The sequence below is a fragment of the Rhinoraja longicauda genome, chromosome 5 (assembly GCF_053455715.1).
Source record: "Rhinoraja longicauda isolate Sanriku21f chromosome 5, sRhiLon1.1, whole genome shotgun sequence".
NCBI lineage: Eukaryota > Metazoa > Chordata > Chondrichthyes > Rajiformes > Arhynchobatidae > Rhinoraja > Rhinoraja longicauda.
The window spans coordinates 16,606,512-16,628,743 of NC_135957.1; the positions used below are offsets into that span (position 1 = coordinate 16,606,512).

Here is a 22,232-nt window from a genome sequence, read left to right on the forward strand (position 1 = left end):
AGAAATACTGCCTTTTTCAAGTTGGAACTATAATCAATATTCCTACTGGTTCTATATGCCCAAACTCCTAGAACTACAATTGTCTTAGGATATTACCCAATTACTCAGGTTTCACCATTAGCTACATCCTGTATATGGATGAAAATAATTATCTGCATTCTTGTAACCAGTTAAACGATTCTTGTTTCTGTTCATATAAGATAATTAGGGGATTGGGGATTGGACACATTAGAGGCAGGAAACATGTTCCCAATGTTGGGGGAGTCCAGAACAAGGGGCCACAGTTTAAGAATAAGGGGTAGGCCATTTAGAACGGAGATGAGGAAGAACTTTTTCAGTCAGAGAGTGGTGAAGGTGTGGAATTCTCTGCCTCAGAAGGCAGTGGAGGCCAGTTCGTTGGATGCTTTCAAGAGAGAGCTGGATAGAGCTCTTAAGGATAGCGGAGTGAGGGGGTATGGGGAGAAGGCAGGAACGGGGTACTGATTGAGAGTGATCAGCCATGATCGCATTGAATGGCGGTGCTGGCTCGAAGGGCTGAATGGCCTACTCCTGCACCTATTGTCTATTGTCTATTGTCATGGTGAGTTTGCAGAGGTTGCAGATGTGCATTACCATGCACATTATTTAGTTGTGGTTTCTGCAAATGCAAGTACCAGCTGTGCTTTGGTTTATTATGTCAGAAAATAGGTGTGTCATATTTCTCATTTCAAAAATGCTTGCTTTATCTTTTAGGGAGAAGAGGGTGATTCGGGAGAACCAGGAGAACTGGGTTCTCAAGGCCCTCCGGTAAAGTACTTTTCATCTCAAACATAATTAAAATAAATGTCCTTTTCTGTTAATTGCTTTTTCCTGAATGGTATCTTTCAACTGAATGGGACTATACAACATTTGTTAATGTTCAAACCACAACAGAAATTTAGTCTCAGCCGGTAGTTCTTATCCTCATGCAGGTAAAGTGTTGTGACAAGGTACTGTGCAGGAAAAGTATTTGTATTTTTGCAAAGATATATGTAAAGATTACAGAAATTAAAAATCTGATTAAGTGGTATGGCTTGCAATGGAAAAGTATAAAACATACATCATATTTACCACACATTATTTTCTCTAACAATGGTATGTTTAACAAGAGATTTTCTTATCAACCTTAGGGATCACAAGGCTCAAGAGGATTTAGTGGCATGGAAGGACAAAAGGGTGATAGGGTAAGTTGAGTTGATGCAATAAAGATGCGTATGTCAATAGATTTTTGAATGAGGCCCAGGTCACATGATGTGCATTTGCATTGGTGCAGGCCTTGAACAGGTCTTAGTTGGAATGGAGGTTTTGTTTGCTCTTGTATTAGTCACAGAACTATACTGCATGGAAATGTGTCCTTCAGCTCAACTGGTTCTCATCGACCAGGTTTCCTAACTGAACAAGACCCACTTGCCCGTGCCTGGCCTATATCCCTCCCTATCTTTCCTGTCCACGTACCTGTCCAAAGATCTTTTAAATGTCATAATTGTACCCATCATTACCACTTCCTCCGGCAGCTTGTTCCATATATGCACCATCACTGTGTGAAAAGAGTTATTAGTTATATTATCTCTATTTAATTTCTTTTAGTTGGTTCCTTCTTTAATATTATTTCATCACTTTCCTAATCTTTTCTGAGACAATAGCCTCAAACTAGACTCCACTCCCTGATTATTTACGCTATTTCCCTACTCCACTGCTGATCACTTCCCCCGATCTACACTTAATGCACAGGTTGGAAGCTGTGGATGAAAGGCCTTTGTGCCTGTTTGTGCATGTTGTCCATTTTTTTTAATGTGGGCTGTCAAGCACATCAGAATTTCACTGTCTGGAGGCCTTGCACAAAATTTGCATGGGTTCTCTTGTAATGCAGCTCCAGGGCATATTTCACCAAATCGAACTCTGCATTGTTATTGGGTTCAGAAATCCATTGTACCGCAACATCCAACGTAGGGGCAATGACATTGGCAGTGCCAGAGATTGGTGCTTATTTGTTTAATGCACCGAAGAACAAACTCTAGCATTGTACAATGCAGAATATTGTAGATAATATCGTAGACTATTTTTGTGACACAACCTATGTTATAACTGTGTGAAATACATAAAGCTTGAAAGTATTGTACGTTTTGTTCAGTCTGATTGCTACTGCAGTCGGTAAAGTGTACAGAATTAAGGGCGGAAAAGTAATTGACGTGCTGAATTATTGACACTGAATGACCTTGGCTAGTTAAGTTCATGTGGGGCACAATCTATACCACAAATAGTAATTGGGCTTACTGTAGAGACAAACCTGCAATGTTCTTCTCGTGAGTCAGTTTGTCTCACTTCAGTATCTGGACCTTGAATTGAGAATCAGAAATATGTGAGAGATCTTCTGCTCCTTGGCTGGACTCAATGTTGTGTCCAGAGACAGACCACAAGCACTTGAGCAGAAGGACTGAATGTACCTTGCATTCGGCCACTGTGTGAGTAGTGTAACCCTATTCATTTGAATGTAGTCACTGATCTTGATTGCAAAGATAAATGCAGGCTAGTGACTTCATTCTTTTTATTTTATCTTTATGATCTTAATCAATATATGGCAGTTTGATATATTTTTAGTAAATTCATTTTATTATTTTTAATTGCTTAAACCTGTTTGAACAGTTTTAAATACCTCTGGTTATAATGAATTTTAATGGATTTGTAAATGAGGCAATTGGCAGCAATGAGTTATCTTTAACTACCAGGCTGATCAGGCCTGAGGTTTAGTTGCTGCCTGTGGATCATTCCACTTCACAGAGCTACTGTGGAACCAGGCCCCCATGTAGTTACAAATTTTAAGTTTGGCCATGGGAAAAGGTAAATCCATTTGTGGGTCAGGGATGCCAACTTGTAGAGATTTTATAATGTTAGCAGTCACCTGTGCAAAAAAAGTTGACAGTTCTTAGTGATATCTTTTCTGAAGTTCATGATACATCTTTTGAATATTATTTTTTCAGAACCCCAAAACAGCCTTGCTTGGCCAAAGGAGAGCTGATTTATGAATACAGCCACCAGGTTGGCAGTTCTGCCCAGTAGTTGCTGTTTGGGAAATAGTTGGGCATGCTGCTACAACTTCCATTCATTTCAAACCGTGACAAGTTTTAGCTGGGGCTCCTGTAATTTTCCAATTTTCATGGCCAAGTTGCTAATAAACATTCTAATGCTTTCAACTTTGTAACTTAATGTTCATCCTGCTCTGAGAAGATTGTTTTCTTTCTTCTCTTCTAAAACTCTGGTGTTATGCCTGCAGGGAGCTCGTGGAGCCGTTGGTGCACCTGGTGGTATCGGTCCTATTGGCCCAATTGTGAGTAGATTTTGACTTCACATTTTCTTTCCTTTAATTTGTATTCAGAGAGTAGAGGCTGAATATAAATGTTTTGAATGAGATCATAATTCATCGTTTTGTCCCTTGTTAAAGCAGAGGGTGTGCATTTCTCAGGACAATGGTATTTCTTAAGGCGCAAGTCCCAATGCCTGTATTTGAGACCCAAAGTTGAATATTGAGATGTTTTATGATTGGAAGGAACTTTAGTCTCTTAAAAACTAGCTGCTCTGTGATTGTGTCTAGCACATCACAATGATCACTGGATGGTACCTAGTCCATATCTCTCCAAGTTCAGATTAATCCTGTCCATCAGATTATTGTCAGGTAATTTCCCTAGCACTGAGGGAAAATTCACTGGTCTGTAATTATGTGGTTTATCTCTGATGCCTTTCTTGAACATTTTCTGTTCTTCCCTCAAATCATGTGAGAGTTGCAACAATCTTCCTGTTTACCTCCTGTAACAGTTTGGGATACATCTCATGCTCTTGGAAATTATTCATCTTTAAGTCCACTGGTGCATCTAATACCTCTTCCTTTTAGAGTTGTACAATATTGAAACAGTCCCTTTGGTCCACTGTTCATGCTAATCATAAGGCACCTATTCATGCAAATAACATTAACCACCACTTTGCCTATAGCCTGCAAAGACATGCCAGTTTATGCAAATGCCATTTAGCTGCACTTTGCCCAGGGCCAGATTAAGCTGGTGCAGGGCTAGTACATAATAATAATAATAATAATAATAATGCATTACATTTATATAGTGCTTTTCAAACACTCAAAGACGCTTTACAGGGATTTCTAGAACATAGAGAAGTGAATAAATAGATAAATAAGTAAACGAACAGAAAAAGGAGACAGAAGGTGGGGTGACCTTCAATGGTTGAAGGCAGTGCTGAACAGGTGAGACTTCAGTGATGTTTTGAATGTGGTGAGTGAGGAGGAGTCTCTGACGGTTTGGGGTAGTGAGTTCCATGGGGTGGGAGCAGCGATGGAGAAAGCCCTGTCCCCCCAGGATCTGAGTTTGGTCCGGATGGGGGGGGACAGGAGATTGGCAGCAGCAGAGCGGAGGGTGCAGGTGGGAGTGTGCCTGTGGAGGAGGTCAGTCAGGTAGGATGGGGCCAGGTTATGGAGGGCTTTGTAGGTCATGAGGAGGATTTGTACTGGATTTTCTGGGGGATGGGGAGCCAGTGGAGTTTGTAAAGGACGGGGGTGATATGGTCACGGATCGGGGAGTGGGTGAGTAGACGGCAGCAGAGTTTTGAATGTATTGAAGTTTACTGATGATTTTTGAGGGTGAGCCATAGAGGAGGCTGTTGCAGTAGTCCAGACGGGAGGTGATGAAGGCGTGGATGAGGGTTTCTGCAGCTGTGGAGGAGAGGGATGGACGGAGACGGGCAATGTTTTTGAGGTGGAAGAAGGCTGTCTTTGTGATGTGTTTGATGTGTTTGTCGAAGGAGAGGGTTTGATCAAAGATGATTCCAAGATACATAGTAGCATATGTTATAAAGGGACCATAAATGAGGGACAAGGTGACATCACTGCCTGCACCCCACGTGACCTCACCCAGCCAGTGGCCACACGCTCCCGCTCCACCAATGACGGCCACCCGGGCCGGGAGGCAGGTTGCAACCTCCGTTCGGTGAACACACTCGGCCTCGTTCCCCGAAAATACTCGGCCCCGCTCCTCGAACACACTTGGCCTCGCTCCTCGAACACACTCGGCTCCGCTCCCCGAACTCCGTTAACGTTAACGAGCTCCGTTATCCTACACTGTCCGGGCCTACAGTGTCAGGGCCTACAGCGGCCCGCGGGCCTAATAAGGGACAAGGGCGGTCCCATACGGGACAAACAAATTTTGCCCAAAATACGGGATGTCCCGGCTAATACGGGACAGTTGGCAACCCTACCCACTCCCCGAACACACTCGGCCCTGCTCCCCGAACACACTCGGCCCCGCTCCCCGAACACACTCGGCCCTGCACCCTGAACTCCGTTAGCCTACACTGTCCGGGCCTACAGTGTCGGGGCCTAATACGGGACAAGGGCGGTTCTGTACGGGACAAACAACTTTTGCCCAAAATACGGGATGTCCCGGCTAATACGGGACAGTTGGCAACCCTAGGTGCTCCCCCCACCCCACAGCCTACCCCGGTCTCTCACCTCTGTGCTGCTGCCACTGCCTGTCTCTGTCTTGCTGCTGGTCTCTGTTCCTCTGGGTGTGTGTGGGGAGGTGAGGGTCTGTGTCTCGGGGTTGGCGGTTGGGCGGTGACGGGCTGGCTGCCCATTGGTCCGCGCAGCCCCGCCAACACATTCAAATCGCGGCGATTGAGGAGCGTCGTCCGCAACACAGCGCCTAGGTTTGCCAACTGTCCTGTATTAGCCGGGACATCCCGTATTTTGGACTAAATTGGGATGTCCCGTACGGGACAGCCATTGTCCCATATTTGACTGCTACCAGCAGTGTTCAGGGTTGGACTGCCAGGCGCTTGTGGGTTTTCATTCTCCGGGTTAGTTTTCCCCCTCCCTCTCTGTCCTTTGCCTCTGGGAGTATTTTTAATTTGCACGTTTTAATTATTAAATCTCTTTGGCATCTCTCAACCGCCCACACCACCCCCACCCCCACCGCCCCTGTTTGGTCGGAGGCTCGGAGGCGGAGCGCTCACAAATTTCCTGAACACACTCGGCCCTGCACCCTGCGCCCCTTAAATCTCCGGAGTGCCAGCCCCCGCAGGAGCGAACACCTGGCGAATTGTCACAGCAGGTAGCAGATCTGAGATTGTATCAACCGGCTCATCAGATCTGTTGCCGTTTGGTGTACATGTTGCCTCCTGCAAGATTTCTCACAAGTCCCTCCCTCGTCGCTTCCTCCCACTGAAAGGCTAACAGGTGTATTTCCCTGCAAAATGTCGCCAGACACCAGCCTCTTCTTCGGTCCTGAAGCTCGCCTCTTCTGTATCCACTGCACGCTCTCTCTCTCTCTTTTTTGCAGGCAGCGTTATTAACACTGAGAGAGCTGCCTTGATGTCTCCAGTGCCATTATATATATATATATATATATATGGTCGCACTCGCTCACACTGGAATCGCCACCCAATGCAAGGGCGTGATGTATTTCCTGCCCATACTCTGCAGAGATCCCCACTTGTACTTTAGAAACCACCTTCCAACCTTTACACAAGGAGTTACAATGCTCCACTGTCTGACTTAAAGCAATTTGGGAATGAAGACCATTCAACAACTCGAAACATTAACTCTGTTTCTCTTTCTGATCTGCTGAGCTTTTTCACGCGGCATTTCTGTTAAATTTTACACCGAGTTAGCTCAAACCGGTACATTTAAACCTGGGGATTTTAAGACCTCGCTGATTATTACTACATTTTGTTGCGATTTCTGGGAGCCCCTAACGGAGGTTGCATAGCAACCCGCCTCCCGGCCCAGACAGCCTGCATTGGTGGAGCGGGAGCATGTGGTCGCTGGCTGGGTGAGGTCACATGGGGCATGGGGCAGTGACGTCACCTTGTCCCGTATTTGGGAGTGAGGAAGTTGGCAACCCTAACAGCGCCCCTCAGTGGGATGCCAATTTCAAGCATTTAGCATGGGGCCCTCGAAAGCACGGGGCCCGTAGCAAATGCTACTTTTGCTACTATGTTAATCCGGCACTGACTTTGCCCATAACCTGCTTTGGCTTGGCAATGCAACCACTTGTCCAGATGCTTCTTAAATGTTGTGAGAGTACCAGCCTCCAACAAATTCTCAGGCAGTGCTTCCAGTTAGTAACCACTCACTGGGTGGGAAAAAAATATCCTCGCAACCTCTTACTCTTCACCTTAAACTAAGCTCCTGTAGTCCTGTAGTCCTAGACACCTCTGCTTTGGTGAAATGTTTCTTGCCATCTAATTTATCTATGCTCCTATTTTGTAGGTCACCCATCAGCCTCCTCTGCTCCAAGCAATAGAAGCCCAGCCTGTAAAGTCATTACTGAAGTATTCCATCTCTGTCAACATCCTGGCAAATCTCCTCTGCATCCTCTTCAGTGCAATTTATTCCTTCCTATAGCCTGATAACCGGAACTACACATAATATTCCATCTGTGATCTAACCAATGTTTTATAAAGTTGTAGCAGGACCTTCTTGCTGTTATGCTTTATGTCATGGCAACTCAAGGCAAGCATCTCATAAGCTTTCTTACCAACCTATCCACCTGTGCTGCCAACTTCAAGGATTTTTGGATTTGTTCCCTAAGAGCCCTTTGTTCCTCAATACTCCCAAGGCCTTACCATTCATTATATAAGTTCTACCATTATTAGATGCTCTGAAATGCATCATCTCACAATTATTAGGATTAAATTATAACTACCATGGTCCTCCCCACCCCAACTCAATTTCATTCTGTAGCTACCACCCTCACTAGACTACTCCTCTCATGATTAACAATATCATCAATCTGTTATCACCTGCAAACTTATCGCAACATTTTAGATCAGATGGAAAGTTGGATAGAGAGTTAGAAGGTGCAACTTAAACCTGTCAAGTACAAGGTGATGTATTTTGGCAAGTCAAGTTGGGGTGGGACATATACAGTAAATGGTAAGGTGCCAAGGAATGTTGTTGAATGGAGAGACCTTGGTGTTCAAGTCCATAGTTCCCTGAAAGTGGAAACACAAGTTGATTAGGTGGTGAGGAAGGTATATGGCATTGCTTGCTTTCTTAGGTCAAGACATAGAATATAAAAGTTGGGATTTTATAAAACACTGGTTAGTTCACACGTAAAGCAGTGTTTGCAGTCTGGTCACCTCACTTTTGGAAGATTGTGATCATGCTGAGGAGATTCACCAGGATTGCCTGGATTGGATGATTTTAGTAATGGGGAGATTGGGTAGGATGGGTTTGTTTTCCCTGGCGTGAAGGAGGCTGAGGGTGACCAGGTGGAGATATATAAAATTATAAGAGACACGGAGAGAATAGATCTGCCATACATTTACATCATGGCCAATTTACAGTGGCCAATTAACTTACAAACAACGCCTCCTCCTTCACTCCCCCTTCCCCCACCACTCCTTCCAGTGCCCCACCTGGACCTGCACCCACTTCCTCCTTCCCCATCCCTTCCACGTAAATTTCTTTCTCTGGCTTCACAATTTTCAACTCTTCTATTCTATCCTTGCAACTTTTGTCTTTTGATCTGTGGCCTTTGTCCAAATATTTGACTATCAACCATCCTCCCTCCTCCTCTCCCCCTCCCCTTACCTATATCCACCTATCACTTGCCAGGCTTTGTCCAGCCCCTCCTCTCTTCCAGCTTTCTCTCCTTGCACTCCCCCCCCCCCTCAACCCACCACAATCAGGCTGAAGAAGGGTCCCAACCCGAAACATCACCTATCCATGTTCTCTACAAATGCTGCCTGACCCACTGAGTTACTTCAGCACTTTATCATTTTTGTTAATCAAATACAATTGTCTTTAACAGGCTCCTGCACGATCTCCTACGTTAATTCAAGCTTTTACCAAGTGCTTATTATTTTTTTCCATAATTATTATTTCTAAAAGTTTCCTCACCACTGGGTTCAAATTGACTGTATAATAGCTCCTGGGCATATCGCTGCATCTCTTTTGAACATTTCCTCTATCTCTTGAGGATTGGGGGATTATAACAAGACCTTTCACAGTTTCCATCTCCAATTGCCTTGGAAACCTTGTCTGCAGTCCACCTGGACACGGTGACATATTTACTTCAAGCATATCTAGCCTTTCTAAAGTCTCCCATGTTTCAATTATCACCCCAGCTAGTATCTCTAATACTTAGCTATTACTGATATTTTGTCAGTATGCTCTTCCTATCAATTATTTCAGCATGCCCTCTATCACCATAAATTATTTTCTTTACTACTAATTGGCCCCCATGCCTACTCTTACTACCTATTCATTATTTATATGCCCATAGAAGAGTCTTCTCTTCTCTGTTAATTGCATTTCTATTCTCATATTCCCTGTTTACCAACCTTATTTTCCATAGCACCTACCCAATCAACTTACTACATTTTACCTAATTCTGAGTTGAATTATTTTTGTGAAATGATTCATATTTCTTTAGCTCTTGCTCTGGCTTTGATTATCTTAATTTCTCCTTTGTACAGAAATGAACCAATTTAGGCAGCAAAAATTAATGTCTGCACAGGGTCAAACTGGCACTGGTTAATCAAGCACTTAGATTCCCGCATTCACTTTCCTAGCTTCCATGTTATCTGATGTAGAAAATTAGGCCTTGATTTAACTTCTCATCTCAAAAAAAAAATCTTCTCAGTCATGTGCTGAAGTGTTAAGTGTTAAGCAATTAATTTAGTGTTTGTGCAAACATGTTGGAGCTAAACGATGGTTTATGGTTTAAAGGAAATTAAATAACAATGAATTTTGACTTTCCTGAGGCTTAATAAAGCAAAATAGTTCAATTGATGAAAAATGAGGATCAATGAGGATCAAACTACAAAATATGAATATTCAGCTAAACTCGTGGATGCTGGATCCCTGTACAAAGCGCTGCTTAACATGAGTGGCTCTACATCAATAGGTTGCCATTGCTTGTTCCATTTAGTTTGGGATTTTAGAAACCTAACAGTACTTTCTTTATAGTTTTCAGTCAAAAGGTGAAACAGAATTATGCAGTGGTACTGATGTTTGTCAAGGAATATATGCTGTAAGGTTAAATATATTTGCATCTCATTGTAATATTTTGCAGTGTGGTGTGATATTTTTTTCTTCTACAGGGAGACATAGGAGAGCAAGGTCCATTGGGTGAGCCTGGCCCCAAGGGTGATCTGGTAAGTAATATAATGTTACCCTTTTTATTTTGGGGTGTAAATGTGTAAGCTTTGGATATTTGTTTAATAACTCTTTTTGATTAATGAGTATTTATTAAGGAATTTAAATGTACCTTTGTAATCATAAAATAAACAAAAAAAAGACAAGGAGAAAAATTGCTTTAGTGTTGTTACTAGTTTGCAACTCACTACCTGAAAGTGTGCCTTGGGTAGATCCCATGGCAACTTTCAAAAGGATGTTGCTCAAATATTTGTGGGGATAAAATTGCCAGGTCTGGAGGAATGGATAACAATGGGACTAATTTGGACAGCTCTTTCAAAGAGATGACATGGCCAAAATAGACCAAACAGGTCTATTGCATGCTGCAATATTTTACAATTCAATGTTGAGAGGATGAAAAATATGAGTGAGTATGCTCAAGAAACCCAGATATTATACTTAAATCATTCTTTTTAGTGTCTGAATTGTCTTGTATATTTTACAATTAGCTCATGATTTTTATGAAGTCAATTCTGTATAGAAACATAGAAAATAGGTGCAGGAGGAGGCCATTTGGCCTTTCGAGCCAGCACTGCCAATCATTGTGATCATGGCCGATCATCCACAATCAGTAACCTGTGCCTGCCTTCTCCCCATATCCCTTGATTCCACTAGCCCCTAGAGCTCTATCTAACTCTCTTTTAAATTTATCCAGTGAATTTGAATTTGAATGCAAATATGAATACTGAAGCCAATCATATCTGCCTAATGGGAAATGCCACAAGGCATACTGACAAATATAGTATTGTGTACCTGATTTATAAAATTATACATGACGTCGTCTATTGTCCCTCTATATGTTATGTTCAGGGTCGCCCTGGTCCCAGGGGAATTTCAGGCACTCCAGGATCAAAGGGAGAATCTGTGAGTATTTATTTTGTCAGTTTTATTATCTAGTTGCCATGAAATATAAGCTAAAATGTGTAAGTTAATTACATTTGTTTTGCCAGAAAAGTAAGACTTTAAAACAATTATATTAAAAATATTCTGGAACTGGAAGTTTTAACAATAAAATGCTGATCGAGCAACCTTAAATAAAAGCAGCAATAACATAATTTCAAGGCTAGACAATAGCAACTCTGGAGAGATGGTGTATCGTTAACTTTATGCCAGGGCTACCAGAACCACGAGATTAAACTATTTCTCCACAAATGTAGAGTAAACTGCTGAGTGATCCCAACTATTTCTGTTCTTGTTATTAATGCAAATGGCATTTTCTCTATTGTCTGAACACAAACGATGTGTAACTCGAGTATTAATTTAGTTGCATTTCTTAACCTACTGCACTTTAATTTCTTTAAATGAAAAGTGACATCTGTGGTTACTTTCCCTAAATAGACTTTTCTCTTGTGCACTAGGGTTTACCTGGTGTTGATTCACGTGATGGTATCCCTGGAATGCCTGGATCAATGGTAAATCTCATTCCCTTTCCAATGCTTTGTTTCATATTGTAATTGAATTTTTATAAGATACATGTGTGATTAACCCTTCCGTTTATGATCTTTTTAGGGTGAAGCTGGCAAGCCGGGTGGAAAAGGTGAAGCAGGACTTCGTGGTTTGCCTGTATGTATACGCTTTATATGTACAAATCTATCTGCTGGTAAAACTGTGGATTTAAAGAGAAATGAGCTGTGATATCTTGAAGATTTATTTTCCTTATTTGCATTGCTTTGGTTGTGCTCAGTACAATCAGAGCTGACACTGTTAGCAAAATGACTGAGAATGCTTCACATTTAGCAAAGCGGTCAAATCAGATAAGGAAATCAGATATATATGATATGATATGATATGAAATCACTAGAAGTGCCTGTAAAATATATCTGGAGGAGACTTTATTCCTCCAGATATATTTTAGTAAAGGGCACTAAATTAGGAAATTTGCAGATGACACAAAGCTGGGTGGCAGTGTGAACTGTGAGGAGGATGCTATGAGGATGCAGGGTGACTTGGACAGGTTGTGTGAGTGGGCAGATGCATGGCAGATGCAGTTTAATGTGGATAAATGTGAAGTTATCCACTTTGGTGGCAAGTTAGGAAAAGGGGAAGTACAACGAGATCTGGGTGTCCTTGTTCATCAGTCACTGAAAGTAAGCATGCAGGTCCAGCAGGCAGTGAAGAAAGCTAATGGCATGTTGGCCTTCATAACAAGAGGAGTTGAGTATAGGAGCAAATAGGTCCTTCTGCAGTTGTACAGGGCCCTAGTAAGACCACACCTGGAGTTTTGTGTGCAGTTTTGGTCTCCAAATTTGAGCTATTGTCTCCAAATCTTGCTATTGAGGGAGTGCAGCATAGGTTCACGAGATTAATTCCCGGGATGGTGGTATGTTGAAAGACTGGAGCAACTGGGCTTGTATACACTGGAATTTAGAAGGAATTTAGAAGGATGAGAGGGGATCTTAATGAAACATAAGATTATTAAGGGATTGAACACGCTAGAGACAGGAAACATGTTCCCGATGTTGGGGGAGTCCAGAACCAGGGACCACAATTTAAGCATAAGGGGTAGGCCATTTAGAACGGAGATGAGGAAAAACCTTTTCACTTAGAGTTATGAATCTGTGGAATTCTCTGCCTTAGAAGGCAGTGGAGGCCAATTCTCTGGATGCTTTCAAGAGAGAGTTAGATAGAGCTCTTAAAGATAGCGGAGTCAAGAGATATGGGGAGAAGGCTGGAACGGGGTACTGATTGTGGATGATCAACCATGATCACAGTGAATGGCGGTGCTGGCTCAAAGGGCCGAATGACCTACTCCTGCAGCTATTGTCTATTATCTATTGTCTATAATGTGTATGTAGAAGTAGTATGGGCTGAGTTGGAAACTCAGCCTCCAAAGGTAGAGTGGAGGGTGGGAAGAATCAACTGAGAAGAATGGACATTGAGTGACATAAGGTCATAGATAGATTCATTGATAAGGGTGAAGACTTTTTTTCCCCCCCAGTAATGAATAATCATTGCAGGATCAGCAGAACTGGGCATCAGATAGGTGGCATAGGTCCCAGGAGAGCAACAACAAAACTTTTGGAAAACTCAAGTCTGTGGATGTCAAGAGGAAAATCACGTAACATTGTATATGTGGCTGTAACCTTTCTGGTTAGGTCTCAGGCTCTGACGGTTGAGGATGGTGTCGTTGTCCGTTATTAGGCTCTGTGTGAGGTCTTCAGAATCGCAATGAGATCAGCAGCAAAACTGTGGAGTTTTTGATGAATATCTATAAGCTGAAGAATAAAATGGTGCAGTTCTAATGATACAATTAGTCTGACTCATTTGCAACTTGACAATGAGAGAATCAAACAACTGAGAAAACTGTCGGCATGGGAGAAGAATCATTACTGTAGTTGAGCAGGAAGGGCTGCACATACGTGAGGCCAGCACTATAGAGATGGACAGTATGGTGGCTCAGCAGTAGAGTTTCTGCCTTACACGCCAAAGACCTGGGTTCAATCCTGACTATGGGAGCTGTCTGTATGCAGTTTGTACGTTCCGGTTTCCTTTTACACTCCAAAGACGTACAGGTTTGCAATTTAATTTGTTGCGGTTAAAAAAATTGTGAAATTGTCTCAAGTGCTTCGGATAGTTTTAGTGTGCAGGGATCTTTGGTCGGGGGGGCGGGGGGGGGGGGGGGGGTGGAGGACACACACTCGGTGGGCCAAAAGGCCTGTTTCCGCAATGTATCTCTAAACTCTAAAAGTATAGAATATATAATTTGGTTAAAAAAAAGATACTCCAGAACCCAGAGAAGAGGAAATTAGAGGTTTACAGGTAATTAGGCAAAACAGGGAGTTCAGTAAATAGGAGCAAACATTTAAGTACAGAGACTTTATTTGGAAGCTTGGGAGTCCTATCATTTCATTTGCAGGTAAAAGTAAATCGTCCCAACCTTATTTTACAAATTATTTTGTGGGGTAGATATTAACAGATCAAGAAACACTTATGGTGAAACAAAAAACAAGTAGAACCAAGATAATGCTTCAAAATGTGGAATTAAACTGTGTGCAACCTAATCAAAGTGAGTGTGGTGTTGATTCATGCCGACCAAGGTTTTCACCAGTTAAAAGCAGATGCTGTTACAATCTTTCCATAACTATGCTTTACATCTGGAAGATGGACTATTATAGAATTATTTGTGTAGCCTTTTCATAAGAATTGTGTTGCCTAACATAATTCCCATGATAATTACATTCTGGGTACAGAGCATGGATGGCCAGCAGAGTTATGAAAGACAAGTTCTAATCCTTTAATTGATCACTGTGAGGAGATTCAATGTTCACAGGCAGCTCTGACTGGAATATCTGGCATCCACAGCATCTGATTTTCCACTCAATTGACAGAATAGATAAAAAACAGTTCTGACTTGCACTTTCTTAAACTTGTACCACTTGAGTTTGTTGCTCCTACTGTAAATGCCCATGTAGCTGGAGAGGGGAAGCAACCCTGCATTGATCTCCATTTAATCCAAATCAATAATGTGTCCTGACAATTAAGGAAGATAAACCTATTTGTTAAACCTGCCTTTCTTCGCTAGGGTTTGCCTGGATCGGCAGGACTTCCCGGTGCAATTGGAGCAAAGGTATGAAATTATGAAATTGTTGTGTTTCTGAACATCTTTGCAATGCTGTAATAATTTAAATTCTCAATGAACTGCTTATTTCATTTATTAATTACCATTATTTTTAAAGGTTCCAAGAACTAATTTTGGCAACAGTATAGTAGAGAAGAGTTGTATGAAAAATTTGATTTCAGAATTTGGGATAAATACACTGATTCTGCATTCCTATTATTTGATATATTTGGAGAGGGCATGAGTAAGAGGATGGGCTACACAGTGCGAGACCAATTCATTCTCCTTTATTTATTGCCTCTTTATTGTTTTTTATAGCTTTTTGAAAGACAACATTATTTATGTCTTTTCCTTTTGAAGAGAGGGCAAATTAATTCAAGTAAACCTGTTGGACTACACACGTGATTTATAGATTTAGTGAAGAGATTGAAATCTTGATATAGAATGAGTGGGTGGATTAAAAGATAAATATAGATGGAGAAATTGGAACATTGGTGGTTCCTGATCAATGAGCATCAAAAAAGTATCTAAGATGTGTATAATAGCTGTAAGTTTATATAGCAAGTTTATAACAATCTGGAATTTTCCATGATTTGTTTTTATATAAAAATGCTTTTCAGTCCCTTTCTTCAGGATATCAAATGGGCTTGTGAAAGGTCTGTGGAAGCAGTGATTTGCAGGGAAAATTAGTGTATGAGTCACAGAGAGATCTGTACTGAGCATATAATCTTTTTTTCCTTTCCTATTTACTTTACTGAAAGAAGTTAGAAGAGCAGAAAGTCTCAAAGAAATATACTTGTAATTTCAAATTTGTTGGAGAAAAGCTGGAGATAATTTTTCCAACTTTACAGATTGCTAATTTCTTCTACATTAAAATTTTGTCCCTATTGATTTTTTTTATCATCATGATTGTGTGCTTCTTTATAATAATTTTAAAGTGTTTTTTTCTCAGTTCTTGTTTTTGTCATGCTTGTTTTGTAACAGGGAAATCAAGGCCCACCTGGATTGATTGGTGCAATGGGATTAACTGGCAGACCTGTGAGTTAATCTTGAACGATAAGACAGTAATATGATATATTTTTAAACAATAATGTATAAAATTCATAATGCATGGACATTGAAGGGCCTGTTCCTGTGCTGTACTTTTTAATGTTCCGTTTCTTTCAAATATCTTGTTTCATGTTAATCTCATTTATTAACACGTTGTCTCAGAGCATTTTTTTTGGATAGATTTGGAGAAAGTGGGTTGCACGTATTATCTCACTATGTTCTTGATTTTTTTAAAATTTCATAATCCTTAATTTCTTATTCTTATCAGAATTTTAAATCACCTTTTGAGGATAAGAAATGTGTGATAAATAGCAGCCTTGCACTAACAACATGTCACAAGAATATTTATTTCCAAACTGTGCGCATTTTCAGATCATTCAGTTCATCTAAAATAATATCTACATGATGTTTCAGTTACAGAATTATCATTTCCAAAATATTGAAGGGCTTGCACTAGTTCATCCCTTCTCTTAATTAATTGAGTAGGCTTTATTCAGCAGAGTTGTCACATTTGAATAATATGTATTTCAAAGTATCATGAAATGAATATATCCACCTGCTGTTCACATGGCCTGATATTTGGTTTGAAGGCCACTAGACTGGTAACTTACAATCTTCACCAATGAATGTCAGAGTAAGATAATTTGTAAGGTGATGATGATTTGAATTGAATAGCTGTATAAATGCTTCAGTTTGCTCAAACTTGCCCAACTTCCATTGGTAATTTTTTTTCTTTACTCGGTGCCTGTGGCACAGAAGGCAACCCATATCCAAAAAAATATGTTCTGAGATTTTTTATCAGTGGACAGTCATTAGTTCGATCCCCAATCTGCATGGTCATTTGGATGGAATTCTGCTTCCAATACCCTAATAGTACCCTAGAATTCGAATATCAGAGAAAAAGTGTGAAGAACATAGACTGAACTGTGATGCCTCAAGTTGCTTTCATTTTGCAGGCTAACATTTGAAGAAATCAATTTGGAAAAGATACTCGAAGGCATGAACCGACATCAGAGTTAATTTATAAAAAAATATTCCCATATTGAAGCAACATGAACCTCACTCAGTCTTTATCACTGTAAACAAAACCTGACAATTATTATGTATTGGCATTTATTATCCACATGAGTACTCTCTTCTTGCTATTTTTCTTAGTTGGCACAATATTAATGTATTTCCTCTCACCTATTTTACATTCTTCAAATCATTCCTTAAAGGTGCTAAAGCTATCAAGTTTAAATTAATTTCATAATGGTGATCTAAATGGAAACCTTATTCATCTTAATATAACAACTAGAGCATGAACTGTATTTTGAAAATGGCGCCAAAACATGGCGCCCCTTGCACACAGGATCAGTAGACTATTTCTGCACACTTTGCTAATCGGGTGTGTGCTTGGGTACGGCAATACTAGACTGGACTGTTTGTAAGAAAGAAATTTCACTGTGCATTTGTACTTTGCACATGTGACAATAAAAGCACCATTGAACCATTGGGTTAGGTTTGAGAATAATGCCGCCGGTGAAAAACTACTTTTAATTCTGCGTAAGATTCAACTCCCATCTAATTTGAATTGTGACCAACCATGGCAATCCCCTTTTGTTATAGTCCAAACCATTTTGTTTTTGATCTGAAATTTAAGCTCTCTTTCTCTTTGCTTTGATTATGGCAGGGTGCTCAGGGACCTCGAGGTGATCTAGGGGAACCTGGCCTTGTCGGTTCTCCGGTAAGTAGTCACTATTTAACTGCCTTTACATTTCAACCAGTCTGTCAGAACCAATTTAATTTAATGGTGCTTTTCTTATATTTGTTCAGAGTTGGTATGATAAATGTTGTTGGTAGTCACAAAAAAACTATTTGCGGTTGAGATTGATTCATACTTTAAACTAACTTATTACAAAATTGTGATTTAATAGCATATTTATATCCATGTAACTGTAGTAATAAATTGTTCCTTGAAAATATGTAACTCCTTTATCAACTCATTGGAATCCCTGCCTCATGATCAATCCATTTGGTAAAGGAGTATTTGGAATGGCACCGATAACCTCAAATCTCTTCATCAGGAGCACGAAAGGAAGCAAAGTTGAAAGGAGGAGCCCAGCACCTCCCAACCTACCCACCACTCTACCCCTACCTACCTAGGACCTGCTGCCATTCCTTGTAGATCCCACAAAGAACTCGTCAAAATGAAATGAAAAATACTAATTCACAAAATAGAGGAGCACATTCACTGGCTAGGTTACATATATATATATAACTTTTTATTTAAGTATCTAGTATAATTTAGAATTTACAGAATAAAAACAGGCCATTTGGCCCAACCAACCAGAATTGATATTATAGACAATAGACAATAGGTGCAGGAGTAGGCCATTCAGCCCTTCGAGCCAGCACCGCCATTCAATGCGATCATGGCTGATCACTCTCAATCAGTACCCCGTTCCTGCCTTCTCCCCATACCCCCTCACTCCGCTATCCTTAAGAGCTCTATCCAGCTCTCTCTTGAAAGCATCCAACGAACTGGCCTCCACTGCCTTCTGAGGCAGAGAATTCCACACCTTCACCACTCTCTGACTGAAAAAGTTCTTCCTCATCTCCGTTCTAAATGATATTGATACTGCAAACACATTTCTGATATATCAGTTCAGTCACTTTCCTTCAAAACTTGTCCATTTAATCTCGAATATTCCAGGTTTCTGATTCTACCAATTATCTTGGAAACAAATTTCATTTGTTAATAACTCTCCTTTAAGTAAGCTTCCCTTATAATCTGTTCTACTTCACTTAGTCTGTTTTCTTTAGTCCTTTTTTCTTGGCTCCTCAATTATATTAAATGAACCAAATATCTGCACACAGTGCTCTAATGCGGGAAGGCTTTGTATTGGGATTGGATTGTACCCTACCTGATTTTCCCCTCACATTCTTCTCCCATGCAAATCCTGCTGCCTCACTGTTATGGCTATTGCATGTTAGCATATTTTGTTGGCAGCAGCAAGGCCTCAGATGGTGGATTCCGAGGCCTTGCCATAGGCTGACATGACGTCTTTCCCACTGCTCTCGCTGTTGACCTTTTTAACTGTTTGTAAATCTGATTTTCATTGGTATTTCAGAATAATCAAAATTTATTTAAATAATTTAAAGAAATTATAAAAACTATTTTTAGATACATTTATTTTTAAAACATTTATCATAAGTTAGTTTCAAACCTTAATTAAAGAACAGAAAACTAAGCTTGCTGACACCTGCGTTTTCCATCCAGATTGTTAAACCATATTTATACATACATAGCTACATAAACATCAACCTAAGGTTAAGAGACTGAACACAAAGTGCATCCACATCCTAAGTGCTCTATGTTAGGACTTCAGGGGCAGAGCAGGAGTTTGGATGGGTCGGCACCTCATCTCCCATGCTATTTTGAATTCTATGTGACAGTGCTCAGGTGTGCAAGGCAGTGTTGTACTGAACAACAAAGAAGACCTCGGGTATCACAAAATGCTGGAGTAACTCAGCGAGTCAGGCGGCATCTCAGGAGAGAAGGAATGGGTGATGTTTTGGGCCGAGACGCTTCTTCAGACTGATGTCAGGGGAAGAAGGGTCTCTACCCGAAACGTCGCCCATTCCTTCTCGTCTAAGATGCTGCCTGACCCGCTGAGTTACTCCAGCATTTTGTGATGCCTTCGATTTGTACTGGCATCTGCAGTTATTTTCCTACACAACAAAGAAGACCTAACTGCTAAATAGTAAAGACATTTTGGAAATTTTCTTTTACATTATCTGATCCTTGTGGTAAAACTGAGAATTATATTAGTTTTGTACTCTGGCCTTAAGTCTGAGGTTACCTTCAGTCCCTTGTGGACATGCATCTAAATTCACTGCTCCGGGTATCTATCTGCATTGTAGGTTTTACCCAAAGTGTCAGGATTCAAAGACTGTACTCGTGTCGTACAGAGACTTCCCTGGCAACTTTCTTCCTAGAGCAACTGACTATTTAGAAAAAACATATTTCCTCAACACATTTCTCCACAAACCTCTCTATTCACACCCCACCCACCTATACCTTGGGGTATTGTCCCACCCTACCCCCATTATTATAGCAATCTTTCATTCTGTAACATTTACCAGTAGTTGAAGAGCATTATGATTCATTCCTTCAAAGGCTGTCTACAAATATCTCATCAACTGTGCTGTATGCTGGGAGCTCTGACAGTTTGCAGTGCAATAGGATAAAGCATTGTGCTGGAACCAGTACTGTTGGTTTCAGTGTGTTTTCATGCAGACAAATGAAATAAATAACCGAAAATGCAGAAAACACTCAGCAGGTCGGGCAGTATATGCAGAAAGAGAAACTATTTAGGTTACAGTAATGGGACCCTTCATCAGATGTCCTCATTCTTTAGGGAACGGGGATTCCCCTCTTCCATTATAGATGTCCTCATTCTTTAGGGAATGGGGGTTCCCCTCTCCCATTATAGATGAGGCCCTCACTTGGGTCACCTCGATAACCTGCACCTCTGCTCTTGCTCCCCCTCCCGCCATTCGTAACAAGGACAGAGTCCCCCTTGTCCTCGCCTTCAACCCCATCAGCATACAGCACATAATCTCCAACATTTTCTTCACCTCCAATGGGATCCCACTACTAGCCACATCTTCCCATCTCCACCCCTTTCCACTTTCCGCAGAGACCATTCCCTCCGCAACCCTCTGGACAACTCGTCCCTTCACACCCAAGCCCTCCCCTCCCCAGGTACTTTCTCCTGTAACTGCAAGAGATGCATCACCTGTTCCTATACCTCCCCCCTCGATTTCAATCAAGGACTGACAGTCTTTTCAGGTGAGGCAGAGGTTCACTTGCACCTCCTCCAACCTCATCTTCTGCATCCGCTGTTCCAGGTGTGGACTCCTGCATATTGGCAGGACCAAGCGACTGTTTCGCTGAACACCTCCGCCTGGTCCGCCTAAACATATCTGATCTTCCAGTTGCTCAACACTTTAACTCCCATTCCCACACTGACATTTCTGTCCTGGGCCTCCTCCATTGTCAGAGTGAGGCTCAGTGCAAATTGGAGGAACAACACCTAGTATTTCACTTTGGCAGCTTACACCCCAGCAGTATGAACATTGACTTCTCTAACTTCCATCTCTCTCCATCCTCTCCACCTTCCCAATTCTCCGACTACTTACTGTCTCCGACTACATTTTTATCTCTGTTTGCTTTGTTGTTCCTTTCTCCCAACTAACATTTTCCTTGATCTCCATTCCCTTGTCCTGTTTTCACACCTAACACTTCCTTATCTATACACTTCCTTATCTATTTACTGCCCACTCCCCTGACATCAGTCTGAAGATGGGTCTCGACCCAAAATGTTACCCATTGCTGCTCTCCAGAGATGCTGCCTGTCCCACTGAGTTACTCCAGCATTTTGTATCTACCTTCATCAGAACTGGTTTGAAATAGTACTCTGCTCATTAATTTTTTCTTTCCAAAGCAGATGATATCATATTTCCCTTTATTATATTCCATTTACCATTTTTTACCTTTCATTTAAACTGTCTACACCTCTTTGGTTTCATCCTTACAACTTACAATTATATCTTTCACCTTATCGTTAATAATCATTGTGCCAATTATTTTAGGAGTTCAGGGGAACATAGATAGATTAGTGAAATGGGAACGAATGCCAAAGACATAACAGTGCATGGAATAATGCAGTTTATTTGGAAGAATGAAATAATATATATATATTGAGTATTTAAATGTTAAAGACGTGCTGTAACAATGATACTTTATGAAATCACAGGGGAAACTGTTTAAAAGACCACATGGGATCTTTGTCTTTCAAATTAAAGATGTGAATCATAAATTCCTAGTTATAAATTATGGATAGAAGTCCATGTATATTATTGCAGTAGATTAACTAGAATGGTACTAGAGAGGAGAATCTTGCATAATGTGAAGAATGGAGGTTCAAAATGATGAAATGTTGAAAGCAGATGAGGAAAAACTGCCTCCAACGGCAGAAAACACAGATCATTGGACCGGTCAAAGAATGGGAAGAAGGTGATAATTTGTTTTATTCAGCTAAATGTTACTATCTAGAAGAAGGGCTGCAGAAACATCTTAAATTTGGATAAAGAGTAAAACAATTTGTTGGGGTTCTGATACTGTGTTAGGGTTAATTGGGAGCTCTTTCAGCAAACTTTTCAGTCGCAAGAGACATATGTAATGTTCTGAAATTGCCTGAAGATTAAAACTTCAGTTTCCCAGAGTGTGAATGCAGAAAAGCAAATTAATTCTCCAAAATATTCATGTAATCCTCTGAGGCTTAAAGTCAAGGATTAGCTTTATTTTTTTAATTCAGTAACTGTGAATTGATCCATTAATGTAATTACCAATAC

General features: G+C 40.9%; 1 protein-coding gene across 1 annotated transcript in view; it reads left to right on the forward strand.

Moving 5' to 3' along the window:
• Window positions 1-22,232, forward strand: part of col9a1b (collagen, type IX, alpha 1b) — an 82,294-nt gene that overhangs the window by 25,989 nt on the left and 34,073 nt on the right. Inside the window, exons 13-22 of the mRNA XM_078398994.1 lie at window positions 733-786; window positions 1,149-1,202; window positions 3,290-3,343; window positions 10,129-10,182; window positions 11,033-11,086; window positions 11,581-11,634; window positions 11,732-11,785; window positions 14,745-14,789; window positions 15,765-15,818; window positions 17,503-17,556. Coding sequence (XP_078255120.1) covers window positions 733-786; window positions 1,149-1,202; window positions 3,290-3,343; window positions 10,129-10,182; window positions 11,033-11,086; window positions 11,581-11,634; window positions 11,732-11,785; window positions 14,745-14,789; window positions 15,765-15,818; window positions 17,503-17,556 — 531 coding nt within the window. The remainder of the gene's footprint in view (window positions 1-732; window positions 787-1,148; window positions 1,203-3,289; window positions 3,344-10,128; window positions 10,183-11,032; window positions 11,087-11,580; window positions 11,635-11,731; window positions 11,786-14,744; window positions 14,790-15,764; window positions 15,819-17,502; window positions 17,557-22,232) is intronic.